Here is an 18,611-nt window from a genome sequence, read left to right as displayed (position 1 = left end):
TCATAACATAATATACTGTTTGCTCCGAATAACATATACATACGGTCAATTAAAAAATAAATCGAGTCGGCGTGTTACCTATGGCAACCCATGCTATAGCATAGGCTCCAAAGCAAACTCGATTTATTTTTTAAATGATCGCTCGGTACTATTTTTTTTTCAAACCTTCATAACAAATTATTTAAGACATGTTAAGAAACCAGGTAGGAATTTCAAATGGTTTAGCTAGTTTACTTTACTGTCGCTCATCGGCGGAGATGATAACTTCAGGGACGCCCTCAGCGGAGATAATAACTTTATCTGCCGCTCGTCAGCTCGTTAGATGCCATGACAATGAAGTGACACTTTAGCATTATCAATGCAGCAGGATAATGTCATAATTTACGGACGTTTGAAGAAAAACATCGTTTTTTATTTGGTTTCACATTGCCCTGTAATATAATTGATTATGTATTGTTAAATTGAATAATAGGCAACCACCAACCAAATATGCAATGTATTGTGTCGCCCTCACAAAAACAGAAATAAGGCCTCGTACTCACGCGGCCGTTAAGAGACAAAAGTCTCTTATTAACAATGTCCGGACCAAGTCCGGACGAAATACCTAGTACCGCACAAGTCGACCAGTACAACTTTGCGTAATACCCCACTCACATATAAACACGATTCAGCTGGTTCGTTTTCAATAACAGGGAACCAGCTGAATCGTGTTTATGTGCGAGCGAGGGATTACGCAAAGTTGTACTGGTCGACTTGTTCGGTGCTATTTCGTCCGGACACTGCTTATTAATCTAGGAGGTCGTGAGTTGGAGTAATATATTAGGTTTCAAGATATTACCAACACAATCTATGATACTTTCTTAATATTTTAATGTTATGGTTTGGGAATTTTGTTATCTAAGGATATTTAAAAAAATGCATTCTATCAGTGGACGTAGTCTATCAACTAAATATAACGGGTGACTATTAAAATTTTCACTTCGAGTTGGCTTTGAATGAGTTTTTATTTTTTCTGTTATACAGGGTCTTCCAGAACTGGCGGACCAAAATAACACGGTGAAATCATTATCTTCTGGCAATGATAGGAAAAATATTTTAAAAAATCCATCCTCATTGGATTTTAAAATAAGAACGTTTTTAATTGACCAATCGCGTGTAGATATAAAATTACCTTAAAAAATTATATTGGTAAACTCCGTACGGTGATAGATTGCACGTTTTTAAATTCTAGTTCCAAAACATAAAGCAGTGAAAAATACTAAACTCTCCAGCTCAATTGTTTCACGTTGTGTAGAAAACCGTTGTATCCCTGCAGATTAATTCCCGCCAAACCAGTTTCTGTGTCTGTCTTCTGTCAAAAAACGTGCAATCTATCAGAGTATGGAGTATAACTATCGAAACAAATTTGATTGTTGCAAAGACATTATAATTGAATATTATGTCATAAAAAATTATTTCTGACAATTCTGACAAGTCATTAAAAACGCGTAATGTTTACCGCTTCAGAATATTTTGATATGCTTGTCTTATATGGACAGTGTGATGAGAGTGCCACAGTTGCTCCTCAGGAGTACGCAGTTCGTTTTCCCAATAGGGAACATCCTAGCAGAAATACTATAACCTGAAAAATACTATAACCTAAAAACGTCCGTCATTGCACAAACAATGCGGATACCCAACAATGCATATGCATCATTTGAAATGTATCCATAGTTACAAATAAAGCAGGAAAACTAATTAATAGGTAACTTAACATCAACAACAGCATTGGTCAGTTTAAATTGCTTCTTTCCTAATCACTATTTAAGATAGATTTTTTTGAACATTTTTCCTATTATTCCCAGAAAATGATGAATTCACCGTATTATTTTGGTCCGCCAGTTCTGGGAGACCCTGTATACTTTAGACACACGCAAGAACGAACGACAAATGTCAGTCAGTACAATTGAAACATAACCAAATTAAGAGAAAAAAACATTTGTTCAATCCTGTTATCGAAACTTGTCGTTTCTCACTGGGATACAAAACGAGAAAGTACTTATTTTGCTCACTCATATTGTTTGCTTATGACAACGTGAGGTAAAAGTGTGAGATAAAACCATTTGCCCACTCATTTACCCCACTCAAAGAAGAATCTTTCGTTTAGAATTGCTCAACATATTTATTCAAAAGTTCTAATAAATCCGAAATCGACAATCTATATTGTGATAATAATATCACTTTAAAATAAATATCACTTTACTTGCTAATATCTACTTTTTCATAAACGAATAAGGTCGACTTTAACATTGAATACGTAGACCACAAAGCCAATTTTCCCATTAATCCATTAAAATAAGTCAGTATTACTTCATCCGTTATAAAATTTTTCCAACACTTTCAAATATCTTTCTTTAGATTTTGCAGGCAGTAAATTAAAGGTAGCGGCGCGGCGTCGGCCTCTTCTAATATATCATCAAGAACAATGAAACCATTTTGTTGCTCCATCTTGCTTAATTAATTGCACGTTTTTTGGGAAAGAACGTCAAATTGTAATTTCTGTCAAGTTTATTTACTGTTGCAATTGTTTTGTTTTTTTTAGAGATTATGACAACGAAAGTGCCCGCTATGTTTTATGATATAAATTGCACAAATTATAAAATTTCAATTGTGTTCCAAAATTCACTGGCAGGATTGAACAAAACGCTATACAGCACACAGCACACTTGTGTGTCATTCCACACTCGGCTTCGCCTCGTGTGTAAATCCGACACACGCGTGGGTGAATCTTTTAGTTTCTCCACTCGTACTGTAATATACTATTATTGAAATGTCAAACTTGTCAGTGTCTAAGGTGCATCGGAAAACAAAGAATGATCCATAGCCAACCCTAAGTGAAAATTTTAATAGTCACCCGTTACAAACGATGAATTGGAACAAATTTGTGTCACATAAAACAATTGAAATGTTAATTAATGAGTAGCCCCTCCACGTGTGTTTATGCACTTTGCCACTCGACGAAGCATATATCTGATTAGGTAATCGATATCCTCCTGAGGCACACTATCCCAGGCAACCTGAACTTCATACCTAAGTCGTGCCAGTGTCTGTGGTGGACGAGCTAAACTTGAATTTTTTTTCCTTATCATGTCTCACACATGTTCGATGGGCGATAGATCTGCCGAAAGGGGCGACCAGGGAGGCACATCTACGCCAGCTTCTTCTAGATCTAGACATTGCATACATATCCGAGCTATATGTGGTCTAGCGTTATCTTGTTGGAACAGGGTTCCTTAGTGGCTATATGCAAAAGGAATTGTTACCGGCTGCAAAACTTCTTGGATGTATGATCATGTATCGCTGTGTAGTCATGGAGCCCTGGATGAATATCCGTAACACATAGAGCCCCAAACCATAATGCCTCCAGTGCGAGCTACGTGGCGCACCACAAAAAACTCAAAATTACGCCATTCACCACGTCGTCTCCTAGCCCTTTGCGGACCATCATGATGTCCCAACAAAATCGGGATTCATCAGAAAAGATAATAGAATTCCTTTCGATGTCCTAGTGTTCTCGTGTTCGGCACCAATCTAGTCTTTGCCGTTTGTGTTCTGCTGTTAAAGGCAGCACCAAATGTAGGCGATGATACCACTGAATTCCAGACGACCTAATGGGACGATATATGGATCGCATCTGTATCGGCTATCCCTCGACACCAAACCACCCATCTCCTACTCGACCTGTAGAATTGTGACGGTCTCTTAATGCCATTATTGTTAAATATCGGTCTTGAGCTGCTGTAGTGCTTCTGTACGTAATTGATTACGTCTTCTAACTGGGGGCATACTTTACACGTGATACAGCTTTCTGCAGTTTGAAAACGTTTCAAAAAACTGCCAGAAAAAATTAGGTTGTAATCAACAGAGCAGAAGAAAAAAATTGCAAAAAATGTTTACTTCTTGTCGAATTTCGTTCAAATTTTCATCATTTGTTGCTTGTTAAGCTTGTTTGACACGATGCTAAATTTCGTTGTAAATTTGTTAGAAAATGAGAGAGACCCTCGACAGGACCAATGAACGATCAGGATCATAGTCTGTATTTGTCAGATCCTGATCGTTCACTGGTCCTCTCTCATTTACTAGTAAATTTTCTCAAAAATTTAGTATCGTGTCAAACAAGCTTTACTAGTAAATTTTCTCAAAAATTTAGTATCGTGTCAAACAAGCTTTAGACCCTTCAGCTATCTGCTAAATTTCATTTCAAAAATCAAACCCCTTGTATGTGTTTCGTTTTATTTGTCATTTAGTAACGGGTGTTTTTTTTAAAGGAGAACGCACACTATATATGTAATTGAAATGACGAATATTTAATATCATTGCGCCAAATGTGTAACTCGATTAATAAAGCGACAAAATCGATAAAACTTGAAATATTTTCCAACTGATTTCTGTCAGAACACTTCATAAAACTGTCATTTGTAATTTATGGGGGATTACGGATTCAGCTATTTCCTTTTAAAGGCATTTTACTGGTTCAGTGTCATCTTTGCAATTATACATCCTACTGTGAACCCTCTTAAGAAGTCAATTGCCGCCGTAAATAACTATCTTTATTTATGGAGTCCCAAAACTAACCCAAGAAAGGTATCTACCGCTCTCTTTCACACTCAAATAAAGTAAAAGGAAGTTTTTGATTTTCAATTATAGATTGGGGCTTTATTTACAGAGTTAGCGTTTTGGCGCAATGGTATCAAATATTTGTCATTTCAAGACGCGTCGATTGATATCAAAATATCCCCATTTGAGTGGTCTTTAGAATTACATATAAAGAGTGCGTTTCCAATTTGGCGTCGAAGTAGGCGTTGAAGTGTCGATTGTGAACACGCTATACAGGTTACGGATCACGGATCAGCTGTTTAAATCTTACGCTTTTACACGAGTGATACGTTCTCAATCGACTCTCCAACGCCTACTTCGACGCCAAATTAAAAAAAAAAAACACCTTTTATATTATGACTTAAGAACAAACTATCAACCAATCACAAAAAATGATTTCTTATATTAATTATTGTTTTAACTAGTACGAGGGCGTATTGATATGTTCTTAGCCTACTAGAGAAGCAACCAAAATTTTAAACTCAAAATATTTTATAATTGAATGTTGTCTCCTCTTAAATTAATAGACCTAGTACAGCGAGTCTTTGATACCTCTAACCCTTAAAAAATATATTTTGTCTTGCTCTGCAAACTATACCTCCACAGCTTCTATTACGTCTTCCTTGAAAAAAAAAAGTAGGTCCTTTTAGACTTTTTTCAATTGAGCGAACAGATGATAGTCCGAGGGGGCTAGATCTGGAGAACAGGGCGGGTGTTCCAGTAATTAGAACCCTAGATCCCAAATTCTTTTCATGGCAATGTGTGATTTGTGTGCAGGTGCATTAACCTGCAAAAACAACACACCTTTCGGTAACATGCCTCGCCTTTTTTCCATGATTTTCTCTCGTAAGCTGGCTAGTAATGCTCCAGTTATTGTCTGGCCCTTTTCTTGATAATCTATCATAATTACTCCACGGATATCCTAAAAATCTGAAGCAAGAACTTTTCTAGCTGATTTTTGCGCTCGAAGTTTCTTTGCACTTGGAGAACCACGATGCTTCCATTCCATCTATTGCTGTTTTATTTCTGGGTTGTAAAAATGGATCTAAGTTTCAACCCTGGTCACAACGCGGCGCAAAAAGTCTGCATCTTCTTCAGAACGGGTACAGATTGAGCGCGATGCTTCCACTCGTGCACGTTTTTGATCTGCATTCAAGCATTCGGGAATCCATTTTGCCGAATTTTTTTTCATATCTAAATCGACGTGAATTATGCGATGGACACGTTCATATGAAATCTCTAGCGTCTTATAGTCCAATCAATAGGGAGTTTTACCTTGCAAAAGGTACAGAAAAGTTTCTACTTGGCAGGTATCTTCTATCAGGCATATTATTAATGTTGTTGAGTTTGCGACCTTGGGGGGTTGCCGCTCGCCCCGCCATACTGGAGAATAGGGGTGCAAAATCACATTTTTGCGATTATTTCATTATCCGTGCGAGATACCTCTATCTAAGTTATTATAGAAGCATGCAATTCTCTACATTTTTTGTTGTTTATGTTTTTTTGTCAGATCAATAGTTTCCTAGTTACAGCCTGTAGAAAACGAGAATTTCTATTATATTTGTACTTTTTATTCTTTTCCACACCACCACAGAGGTAGAGCAATAGGGTGCGTTTTTTTTTGATGTGGTGTCCCCAGTGGGCATAGTCCACGATGCAGTAGAAGTTTACTGTTTTACTCTTTTTGATCTCTTTGTAGCGTGGACGGACCCTAATGATCTGGATCGAACGGTATAGATGAGCTGAATTCATCAGAGTTTATGAATTCGGGAATTCCTCTTGTTCCTCAGGGTCATCATCATCATCATCAAGATCATCTGGCGTTTGCCAAAATAGAAATTCATTGATTTCAGGTATTTGTTCGTCTTGATCTTCAGATTCTGGAACGTCTGTGATTATTTCATTATCCGTGCGAGATACGTATATCTAACTACTTACAAAAAATGTAGAACATACAATTCGCTACAATTTTTGTTCTTTACGTTTTTTGTCAGATCAATAGTTTCGTAGTTACAGCCTGTAGAAATCGAGCATTTATTGTTTGTCCGTCTACGGGAATATCGGACTCCAACGTGTATACTAATGAAACAGGTAAACGCCAAATGATCCTGATGATGATGATGATGACCCTGAGGAATAAGAGGAAAATTCTCAAGAGGAATTCTCGAATTCATAAACTCTGATGAATTCAGCTCATCTAAACCGATCGATCCAGATCATTTGGATCCGTCTACGTTACAAAAAGATCAAAAAGAGTAAAACAGTAAATTTCTACTGCATCGTAGACTATGCCCACCGGAGACACTACGTAACAAAAAAGTGCACCCTATTGCTCTACCTCTGTGGTGGTGTGGAAAAGTACAAATACAATAGAAATTCTCGATTTCTACAGGCTGTAACTACGAAACTATTGATCTGACAAAAAACATAAAAAACAAAAAATGTAGAGAATTGTAGGCTCTACATTTTTTATAATAACTTAGATAGAGGTATCTCGCACGGATAATGAAATAATTGCAGAAATGTGATTTTCCACCCCTATTCTCCAGTATGGCGGGGCGAGCGACAACCCCCCAAGGTCGCAAACTCGGCAATATTAATAATATGCCTAATAGAAGATACTCGTACCTGCCAAGTATAAACTTTTCTGTACCTTTTGCAAGGTGGAGCCATTTTTATGTCTCTATTGGCTGGACTATTAGCTATGTGTTTCAACCCAATTCGTCGGTCTGCGAATATCATGTCATAAACTGCATTAATTTTTCGGGGCTAGACACCGAAATCGGTCTTCCTGGTCTCTTCTCATTTTCAAAAGAAAATCTCCCCCTTTTGAATGATGGAATCCAATTTTTCAGGGTAGCGTACGAAGGGCACTGATCACCAAGTGTACTGAGCATATCTTCGTAAATCTGCTCACCCCGTATCCCCTTCAAGTACAAGTACTTAATGATAGCTCGATACTCCAGTTTATCAATTTCCACAATTGCGGTTGACATGCTATCTTTCAAATTTAATTTCTCAGCAATGCTTCAACTTCTTGAAGTGAAGTTTCACAGTGACATTTCTATTAAATCATTGTTTGTTGTCAGAAACAATATCACAAGATTTCCCATTTTTTCCGAAAAAAATGGGAAGTCGAGTTATATTTGGTTAGACAAATTCCCGAATGAACAATTCAAACAAACACTCGGAATATCACAAAACGGATTAAAGGCTAGTTTATATTCATCGTGGCACTTTTCCTGTTGTATTCCAAACTGTTTTCATACTGTAGTCAATATCACTGCTGGAGTCGTTTCTAAAACGATTTTTTAAATTCATTTCGGAAAACGTCAAAATAATTTTCTGATATTTTGTTCATTAATTTGTGTTACCAACAAACCAAAAGCCTTGTCAACGTTGTTTTTCACCGGAAGGGAGATTTTTGTCGGCGGAAGACGCATTTTCTGACCATGACTAGATTTTTTCGCGATATTCGGCACACTATTGGTCAATATCAACTGCTTTCATAATATGAGGGAATTTGTCGACTGTAATTACACGAGAGGTCTTTTTTTGTCCGGATAAAATTGAATTTTTTTACGATAATTTGGTTGCTTGGTAAATTGACGACACAAACCACCCGATAAAAAAACGAGTCCGAAGGACGAGTTTTTTTATCTGGTGGTTTGTGGAGTCAATTTACCAAAAAGAAACCAAATTAGAGTTTAAAAAATGAAATTTTATCCTGGACGAAAAAAACCTCGAGCGTAATTCGATGAGATAATTTAATGAATAATGATAGGTAGGTAATTATGAAAAATTGAATTGGCCATTTTGCACGTCAATTTATTACAAGCTGTGTCAATGTTTAAGATTGTTGGTTCGTTATCATAACAACAAACAATAATCAGGTTCGAAAAAGTTTGCCATGGAAGTTTAAGCACATTTTATCCAGATGCAAAGTTAGGGCTAACTTTATCCGATGTCAAAGTGACAAATGCATCGCGGCTTATGGGATTTTTTATACATGAATTAAATTATCACTTATAATTACACGAGAGCTTTTTTTTGTCGAAGTAAACTTGACATTTCAATGAGAATTTTGTTGTCTGGCAATTTAACGAAAAAAACTGCCTCTGAAAAAATTACGAGTCCGTAGGACGAGTAATTTTTTCTGGCAGTTTTTTGTTAATACGTAAATCACTATGATGCAGACCTACTAGAATCAGACGCTTTCAAAAGTTAGGTTCCGTTTTGTCGCTGAAAAAGTTAGGGCAAACTTTTTTCGCTGTCATAATGACAAAAACACCGCTGCTTATGGGATTTTTAGTGTATGAATTAAATTGTCATAGGTCCGGTTTCTGGAAACATTTTATTTGGCCAGTTAGTTAACTCTCCGATAAATACAAAAATCATGTAATGTGATTGGTGACTTTCTAGCGTTTCTGTAGCAACGCTTGATTTAACCGGCCGTTAAGTTATCGGACCGTTTCAGAAACCGGGCCTTAGTAAAATAGTTATTTGTACAGGGTCATTATAAATAATTGTCTCATCGCAGTTGGCGTTGAAAACCCACACAAATGTTGGATGTGCCGCCTGCTTCGCAACGTTAGACAAACTAGGAGATAGATTTCCACTACCGCCAGTAGCGCCACCTATCGGCGATGCTAGTCTCACTCATGTTATCAAGCTTCCGGCACATTCAATTTTGCCACCAACGTTCGCCAACGCCTACTACGATGGTACTATTGCAATCAAAAAATTTTAGACACTAATGTCATCATGCTGTCATACATTCTAAAACGACCCTTATGTATTAATAACCTCAATTTTGATTGTGTCAATTTTGAAAATGTGAATGTCAGATTTACCGAGAAAATATTCAAAAAATTGTAAAAATCAGACAAATGGAATAGAACGAGGTTTTAATTAATAAAAAATATAAAACAAATACCCAAATGTACTTGCATATTAAAAAAATTGTATTTTAAACCGGTGTCAAATTGACAACAATTTCATCTTTCATGTGACAGTTTCAATAAAGCATGATTTAGAGTATTTTTTTTAATGTGACAGAAGTTTGATGTCCAAAATTTTATGATCGTAATAGTACGATCATTTATAATGACCCTGGAAGTATATCAAGGATGCGAAATCGTAGGTACTTTGACGAACCGAGAGAAAAATTGTCGTCAAGGCCGCTTTGCGTAGCCAAGGTGTACACAACATTTTGTGTGCAACCCGAAATTTGTAATTATAAAATAAACAAGTAAAATTTCCTTCATTGTCAATGTCTGTTGATGACATTCAGGAAATGTTACGAGATATTTCTCTTTTTGACCGGTGAAAAATGAACCAAAATTAACCTAATTCACATGTGTATGTTTCATATAGATGCAAGGAGTATAGAATAATAGGGAGGGGCCGGCCGAGTGAAGCCGCCTTAATGCGCATGTCTGCTATTAGTACGCCCCAAAAGAGTAAATAAAATCAGTTGCGTTGTGATATTTAATGTGGTTTTCTAGTTTCTCATACTGTGAATACATTTGTGATGCAAAAAAAAATTAGTGTTTTATTTTCCTGCAGTTTTATTGTTAATTCCCAACATCTCAAGTAGTGTTAACTGGGGCGTACCTCACGGGTAGCATAAAATTGCGCCCGTTTCCTTGTCCCTCACCGCTTCAATTTACCGCGCCCATAAGCTAGCTTATGTCCCCTTCCTATTATTCTATACTCCTTGTATAGATGATAGATCGATAATGGGATCTTTCTTATCGACTCTTCAACCTCATGCGGCCAAGGAGTATAGAATAATAGGGAGGGGACATACGGCCGGCCGAGTGAAGCCGCCTTAATGCGCATGTCTGCTATTAGTACGCCCCAAGAAAGTAAATAAAATCAGTTGCGTTGTGATATTTAATGTGGTTTTCTAGTTTCTCATACTGTGAATACATTTGTGATGCAAAAAAAATTATAGTGTTTTATTTTCCTGCAGTTTTATTGTTAATTCCCAACATCTCAAGTAGTGTTAACTGGGGCGTACCTCACGGGTTGCATAAAATTGCGCCCGTTTCCTTGTCCCTCACCGCTTCAATTTACCGCGCCCATAAGCTAGCTTATGTCCCCTCCCTATTAATCTATACTCCTTGCATGCCGCTGCAGAGATATATGCGGCTGCCTCATTTGAAATTGGCGGAAATTTCAAACCGGATGAAAATTCTGTACTAATAGTGGCCGTTCCTGATACAAAATCAAACTTTAACTGTAACCCATCCAGATTTTGTAAGATTACACCGGAAATATGCAGATAGATATGTTGTAATTGTGATAATAAATAAATATAAAAATGACTTTTACTTTTACGGCCGTCGTCAAGGCAACGGCTGCGAAATTCAATTTCGCGGCCTGTTGTACACACGCGAAGTGCTCATTTCGCGCACGGTTGCACACAAAGATTTTTATTCGGAGTCGTATTGTAATATGCACATTCATAACCTTATACGAAGGCGGAAAGTTAACCATTCCTTTTTATCTTTAGATCTACTTCCCTCTCTTGGTCAGTAATAGGCCACTTTCCGCCCTGTTATAAGGTTTTTCCAGTGGCGTACTTACTGAAAGTCGAAAAATAGTAGAAATGAAACCACATCAAATTGTTTATTTGCTAAAAATGTAATGATTCCGAATAAAATAGTAAAGGGTGTTTTTTTAAATTTGGCGTCGAAGTAGGCGTTGGAGAGTCGATTGAGAGCGCACCGCTCATGTAAAAGCGTAAGATTTAAACAGCTGATCCATGATCCGTAATCTGTATAGTGCGTTCACAATCGACAGTTCAACGCCTACTTCGACGCCAAATTTAAAAAAACACCCGTTATACAAACCTCAGTGGAAATGTTTCATTCCTGTCTTGAGCATTAGTTCACCTCAGCTACGCCTTGGTAAACTATCTTAGCTCTCAACAGGAATGAAACACCGATATCACCGGATATCAATAGCCCATCATACATAGAATACTTAAAATTTATAAAACAAATTTGTCAATTATGAAGATTTTTCATTGGGAATCAATTTTAACCAAAATTACTTGCTGGAAATGATTTATTTAAAAAAATTACATTATTAAATAACTAGTTGTATTTTCCACAAGTTGTCCTGTAAGTCCTGTAACAAAAAATATATATCAGTATCCAAAATAAAACAATGATAATGATAAGACGACAGCATTAAATAAACTAGTACCATAAATTTATATACAGTGGGACCTAAAGATAAATTTAGTCAAAACAAATACCCATTCTGAGCAACATTTGGAACATTTCAAATTGTACTCTTACATTTGTGGCCAGAACCCACAACCATATTTTAAAATGCAACACAATTTATGATATTTTTGTATTTTTTCCTTACTTACCTCATACAATTTATCTTAATCTTCTAGCTTCACGTTCGGATTCCAGAAGCGTGAGGATATCACCTTCTCGAACCGGACCTTTAACGTTTCGGATGATCTGTCGATTTTGCTCTCCAATAAATTCAACTTTGACTTGGGTACATTGTCCCTGGGAACCAGTACGTCCCAGGACTTTAATTACACGAGCCAATACCACAGGCTTATCCATTTTCTGTAATTTTTCTGTTAACTAAAAACACGTGCACAACTTAACGATATGACAGTTGCAAAAGAGAGTGCGACGTGAAAATGACGCACGCGCTCCGAATTCGAAGCCGAACTTAATCAAACCTGAACCTCCCTGTTGATAAAAATGTAATCTGTAATCCAAGCGGTATATTTAAATAACCAAAATTATAACTTTAATTTATCACAATAACTAACGAACTTTCTTATTTAATTAAAAATATCTAATACAAAAACCATTATATTATATATTTTGCCTAAAAAAAAAATTAATGAAATTGTAAATTTAAAGAAAAGGGTGCTGTACCGTTACCGATCGAGACGTTACGAATTACTCGTGCAATCGTGGTTAGCGATAAGAATAAATGGCGTTTTTATTATTTGCTAACCTGTTAACCATGCAGAACATTGTATAAAATATCAGTTTTTGAAAGTGCACAAGTTAGATTAAAAAATGTGATTTAGTTATTACTAAATTATAAATTATGTACTGCCTTCAGTGGCTTATTCCTGTGTTGTTAATGCCAAAACCGTCAAACCCAGCCCTGGTTCAAACCCATGTTATGTTTATGGTTCTTTATTTAATTGGATTTTTCTTGGAAAGAAAGCCCTGTACAATATGCAGTTTAGTGTTTTTAGCAACAGTATTTCTCATTTGCTACAGTGGGATGGGGAATTGTCTGTTCTGGGCCTCATTTTGTGAAAACGAAAATGGTTAACACATAAGTTTTGGATAAAGAAATGTATTTTCAGTTTTTATAATTTTCATTTGAACTAACAGTGAATACAGCCCTTTATATTATATTTGTCATCAAATCCTTGTAATGATTATTTATTATGCATATATTTTTCTGTACATAACTTTATTGTATTTACACATTATTTATTAAGAATGGCATCTCCTACCAAAGAAGCCTTTTTTATGTCTATGTATATATTAAAAAAACTGATATTATTTTGTGATTTTGTTCAATATTGAATTAGAAACACCAATTAATAAATATAGGAATGCTAATTTACTTGTACAGTATGTTTTAAAATAAATTTCTTCCAACAATTATAAATTTGTCATACTTTGTAAAATAATGTTAAATTTCTTTATTTGCTTAAATAAATGAACAATAAAAATAAAACACTTTCTAATCAAAATACTCCTTTATACACTTTTCAGCTAGCTTGTGGTTTGATAGGTTGGTAACTTTTGCCTGAAACCTATTACCTTGTCCAGCACCTTTACCTCCCAAAAGTTCACAGATCCTAAAAGTTTGTGCTTTTATATGTATAATGAAACGAATAATCTTAGGCTTACTTATTTGCCAAGTCTGTAATAGCCTTTTCTGGCCCATATAAAACAATGTTACCAGCACCTTTTTCATCACCCACTGATAAGAACTGCAGTACATCTGGTCTTCCTGCTTCTTTAATAATAATACTCATGAAAGTAGGATCAGCTTCTTTACGATGCAGAATAAAATATTTTTCTTTACACTGTTTTAAATTGTTAGCTTCATAAATTGCTAAGTCCTTAAGCACAGTTTGTAAGTTCTTGTTTACATGTTTTGTGTTCTGAATCAACTTCTCCACAAATTCTGGATGCTGAACTGGATTTGTCCTGGAATTAAATTTAAGCAAAATTTTTACACACTTTTATAACATACTTCAATAAAGTTGTTAATTTTTGTTCACGCTTTAAACACTGATCTAATCTGCTAATAACTCTATTTCCAACCAAAAAATATAACAAGGTTCTATTTTTCTTCTTGCTTTTTTCTGCATACAATAATTTAATTGTTTGCAGTTGACTCAAACTTGTAACATGAGTACCACAGCACATATTACTCTCAACACTTTCAATAGTAACAACTCTGATATCTCCTTTATGATCTGCTGGTAGACCCCGTGGACTTCGAAACTATAACAATTAATAGTAATAAAATATTTTACATGCATTTCCAAAATTACATTCTCCAATTCTTTAAATGGTGTGTTTTCATTAAAAATATTAACAACTACACCAAGATTCTTCCTTATAAGTTCATTACAAATATTTTCTACATGACTGATTTCTTCTTCAGTAACTGATGGACTTTCTGTTAACAAACACTTCTTATCACTTTTCTTATAACACAATGTTTATAAAATATACCTAATTCAATATATGCAACATCTTCCCCTAAATACCAAGACATAGTGGGATATTTAAATTCTCTATCTACAATTGCAGTTATTAAATGCTGACCCGAATGTTGTTGCATATGATCTAATCTTCGTTTCCAGTCAATCACTTCTTTTACTTCTTCACCAATATTTAAAGGTTGTTCAACATAATGCACTGCCTTGTCACCTCTACGAATTACTTGATAAACTGGTTGGTCATTCAAGTAACCATGATCAGAAGGCTATAAAAAATTTTAATAAAGATCATTGCTGCTATAAAATAACATCACTTACCTGACCACCTCCTTCAGGAAATATTATTGTATTTTCCAGGATTACTTCATACCCATTTGTTTCGATGTTTTTACCATTTAAATTGTAACTAAATACACTTTTTTCACAAGACACAACTTTTGAAGTAAACTAAAATTTTATGGTTACTTATCAAATTTATGCGGTTAAGTTTTATACCTCTCTCAAGAAACTGTCCTCTTGACATTTAAAAACCATTTCGTTAAAACTGAATCTGAAAATTGGTTATAAATGTATGTTCGTTACGCTGGTAAACAATGCTGGTATTAACTCTGGTACAGAGAGTATACTCTTTGCTCTGGTACTGGTGGTATATCTCCTGTACTTATCACAGTTGTTGAGAACAACTTCCTGACCTGTATGTCTGTATGTCTCTGGATTCTCTGGCATGGCATTTAGCGGCGAGAATGCATTTAGCCCGTGGCCAAAGCACTGGCACAGCGCAGCCAATCAGTAATCAGAAATTGCGGCGGCCCCAGATATCAGGTTCAAACAGTTTAAGCGCGAATTTTAAATATTGAAAATAAAAAAATAAATACGGGTATACGGTATAACACCTAATCATATTATAGTCCGGGAGGTGATGACGAATTTTGGGAAGGTATTTTAGGCAATCAGAAATTTAAAAAAATGTACTATTTGAATGTTAGTGAATCTGGAATCGAGAGTCGCTAAGGGCGTTTGCAGTTATTTTACTACTGCGGAGCGTATGACATTTGCAAAAAATGAATCGCAAAAAACATACTTTAGGCAACTTGAAATTATACTGATTTTTTAGTTTAGCATTTATAGATTACAAAAATAAAAATCCCAGATTATTTGGACGGTTTTAAACTACAGCCCGACTGCCCCAAAGTAATTTTTTTGGATACGCAAAAAATATACTTTAGGCAGCCTGAAATTTTTATGGTAGACTAGCTGACCCGGTGAACTTCGTATCACCTACAATCGCTGTTCGTTAGCCTCGCTAAAACTCAAAAACGGCTTCACCGATTTGAATATTTTTTTTGTAACATTTTGATTAGCTATAATCAATCCTAATCAACCTTCCAACTTCAATTCATTGAGATCAATAGTCACTCAATAGTACTGGCCACCCTGGCCACAGACAATTAAACATAGTAAGACTGTCTAGATCTATTCAAATTTCAGCGATACTAGCGACGCGCTAACGTAGGGCCGAACTAGATGTATAATAAGCATGGCCAACTGTATCGATATACACTAGACGTGTATACATGGCCGTTTCATTTTGCAATTTCTCCATAAGAGAAAAATTCCGATGAAACAATTGAAATTTCCCGTAAAGTAGCGACGCCATACGACTATAATTTTAACCAATCTTCAATCTACGAGTACGTCAACTTGTCAAATTTATATTCTTGGTTAGGTAACGGTTAGTTGTCGTATGTTATTTGTCTGTTAATTTGCTTGTCACTCGAAATTAATAAATTAAAATGAACACAACGAAACTAAACACGACAATCATCAACTGAACAATAAATGTTATAATTGACAATGAGCACAGAAAGGTAAGAAAATACTTCCAAAATCTGACGTTTGTGACGTTCAATTTGTCAATTTCAAATTAAAAAAATTATTATGAAAGGATCCAACAGATGTCGCTACTTTACGGTAGTTCATGGTTTGCTTTCTAGGAACACTTTTATTTTGAAATTGAAACGGCCATGTATACACGTCTAGTGTATATCGATACAGTTGGCCATGATAATAAGTTGCATATTCCTCAATTATTGCAATCGAATGTATAATTAGTTGCATACGGACATATTTTTTTGTTTTTATTTACCAATTTTTTATATTATGGTTTTATTTATTAAAAAAAAACAAAGACAAAGAATTATCCAAACATTTAATTTCATTATTTTTAGTTTTCTTATAAAGTTTTTAATTTTGAAATTGTTTTTCGCTTATAACGATCCATGTAATAAATTATGTTTTCTCTGAGATTGAGATCACAAATTTTGGTACGTTGAAAAACCTATAACACTTTGCCTGAGAATTTTGATGAATGTGCACGTTCTGGGACAACTACAGGATCAGGAATCACAACTTCTGTAATTCACATTGTCATTAAAATCTTCAAACAAGTTAGTCAGGCTTCGACATCGCAGGTAGAAGAGGCTCGGGACAAGTACGAAAGTTGTTTTGGATTATTTTATAATTTTTATCATAACGAAATTGATTAGCAAATTTTTGACAATAATTAATAAAGATTTTTGAAACGAACAAATTTGATTTTTTGAATAAATCAAATATCTCGCTGTCAACGTAAATAGCCGATTCATCATCGACTAAATATGGTTATTTAGTTCGGCCCTACGCTAGGGTTGCGCTAGCATCGTCCACGTCTCCTAGGTTTTATATGGACTTTAACAGTCTTAATTCCAATTCGTTATTGGTCTGTGGTACTGGCTATATTTTATACGGTTTGAATTTCGTTTGGTTATTAAACGAAACTTGTTTACAATTCCAATGAATTTAATGTCTTGATGAAATATAAATACAATTGGTACCACTGTAATCTAAACGCATTTCCGGTTGTCAGCTTTGACAGAATTGACAGACGAATTTGACGTTTACGTGGTAGAGCTAAAGTCAAAACGAAACATGACATCACGTGGTTTGCGCAGAAGACGAATATAGATCAGTTGAATCCAGCTTACGTATATGACAGTGGCGGAGTCAAAAATTTTCTTTTGTTTACGCTGGAAGAATGTTATGAAGATGAAGATAAAGTTGACTCAAGTTGCAAAAAACCACTTGTTATTTGCAACCGCACTTTTATGGCATTAGTAATTTGAAATTACTTTAAAACTGTACTTTTATGGAAAATATTCAATCCAAACTATGATTTTGTGGCCCCTTTGTGCCTTTATTTGGTTCAATAATGTTGAAAAAATGCTGTTGCAAATGACAAGTGGTTTTTTGCAACTTGAGTCAACTATAGTTTTTATTATTCTATTAGAGGTTTTACAACAAAAGTAGATGACCTCGGTGTAGAATTTCTTTCATCAGGTGAAGAAAATTGAGTTTTGGTTAAGTTTTGCCCCTAAACTGACGACTGTACCTCTACGCGACTGTATGATGCGCCTCTTCTCAGCGAGCGCGCATCCTAAGCTCTGCCCTGTCATGTTTCGTTTTGACTTTAGCTCTATCATTCTTTCCAAATTAGAAGAAGAGTGGTCGATCCAGAGGGTAACCCAATATTATAATATCGCGAAGAACTGACCCTGTTTTGTCTAAATTTCATACCTAAATTTGTTTGTGATCGTTTTGTGAATTTGTGAAAAGCTATTGGAAATGTGCAAACAAAGTAAAAATGAAGGATTTTACATGGGAGATGAATTCTATCGGCAGTATTCTACACTGCTGAAATGCTGGAAATGTGTGATGTGCCTGGAATGTGATCGAGTTGGAACCATGCGGTTTTGTTCCAGAATTTAAGTCACAATTTAATTAAGTCAGAATTTTATGTCCAAACAAATGATTTATTTTTTATTATACCTGCATCAGAATCGCCGTTTTAAGCACGCCTGAGCGTGCGAAAACAGGCGATTCAAGCACGCCGAGCTTTAAAGGTTGCTTAGGTAACAACAAATTCACCTACATTTGAACAATGATAAATAGACATTGATACACGATCTATGATAGCAACGAAACAACAACAATTGACCATTTATATATCAACGATTAATGACACAGATTACCTCAGAAAAGGTAATTCTTTTTTTGCTATGATTTTCAGATTGTAGTGCAGGTATAATAAAAAATAGCGTATGATACACGTTTATAAGGGCCTTTAAAGCACTTGCGACGTTAAAAGCACTCCGCTACGCGTCGTGCTCTTAAACTCGTCGCGCGTGCTTTA

The 18,611-nt window shown here is 35.5% G+C and overlaps 3 protein-coding genes across 3 annotated transcripts; 1 reads left to right on the top strand and 2 right to left on the bottom strand.

The window, feature by feature from the left end:
- Nucleotides 1-11,694: 11,694 nt before the first annotated feature.
- Nucleotides 11,695-12,320, bottom strand: RpS28b (Ribosomal protein S28b). Its single transcript, XM_069036413.1, has 2 exons — nt 12,026-12,320; nt 11,695-11,775 (listed from the first exon to the last, which is right to left on the bottom strand). Exon 1 carries the CDS (start codon nt 12,231-12,233, stop codon nt 12,036-12,038), a length of 198 nt encoding a protein of 65 aa, XP_068892514.1. The 5' UTR covers nt 12,234-12,320; the 3' UTR covers nt 11,695-11,775; nt 12,026-12,035.
- Nucleotides 12,321-12,590: 270 nt separating this feature from the next.
- On the top strand, nt 12,591-13,314 carry bc10 (BLCAP apoptosis inducing factor bc10). Its single transcript, XM_069036412.1, has one exon. It carries the CDS (start codon nt 12,736-12,738, stop codon nt 12,967-12,969), a length of 234 nt encoding a protein of 77 aa, XP_068892513.1. The 5' UTR covers nt 12,591-12,735; the 3' UTR covers nt 12,970-13,314.
- Nucleotides 13,315-13,333: 19 nt separating this feature from the next.
- LOC138122203 (alanyl-tRNA editing protein Aarsd1) lies at nt 13,334-15,127 on the bottom strand. Its single transcript, XM_069036391.1, has 7 exons — nt 14,879-15,127; nt 14,702-14,830; nt 14,397-14,649; nt 14,213-14,340; nt 13,909-14,162; nt 13,560-13,862; nt 13,334-13,507 (listed from the first exon to the last, which is right to left on the bottom strand). The coding sequence occupies exons 1-7, from the start codon at nt 14,915-14,917 to the stop codon at nt 13,390-13,392; spliced, it is 1,224 nt and encodes a 407-aa protein (XP_068892492.1). The 5' UTR covers nt 14,918-15,127; the 3' UTR covers nt 13,334-13,389.
- Nucleotides 15,128-18,611: the final 3,484 nt, after the last annotated feature.

This window comes from Tenebrio molitor, chromosome 1 (genome assembly GCF_963966145.1).
Source record: "Tenebrio molitor chromosome 1, icTenMoli1.1, whole genome shotgun sequence".
NCBI classification, from domain to species: domain Eukaryota; kingdom Metazoa; phylum Arthropoda; class Insecta; order Coleoptera; family Tenebrionidae; genus Tenebrio; species Tenebrio molitor.
The sequence above is the reverse complement of the archived record's forward strand: the minus strand, read 5'-3'. Positions and strand labels throughout refer to the sequence as shown.

Excerpts from the sequence above, each read along its gene's own strand:
- RpS28b (XM_069036413.1), bottom strand. The coding sequence starts at position 12,233 with ATGGATAAGCCTGTGGTATTGGCTCGTGTAATTAAAGTCCTGGGACGT.
- bc10 (XM_069036412.1), top strand. The coding sequence starts at position 12,736 with ATGTACTGCCTTCAGTGGCTTATTCCTGTGTTGTTAATGCCAAAACCG.
- LOC138122203 (XM_069036391.1), bottom strand. The coding sequence starts at position 14,917 with ATGGTTTTTAAATGTCAAGAGGACAGTTTCTTGAGAGAG. Across the intron at positions 14,650-14,701 it reads TTCCTGAAGGAGGTGGTCAG|CCTTCTGATCATGGTTACTT; the intron begins GTAAGTGATGTT and ends AATTTTTTATAG. Across the intron at positions 14,163-14,212 it reads CATTTAAAGAATTGGAGAAT|TTTCGAAGTCCACGGGGTCT; the intron begins GTAATTTTGGAA and ends TAATTGTTATAG.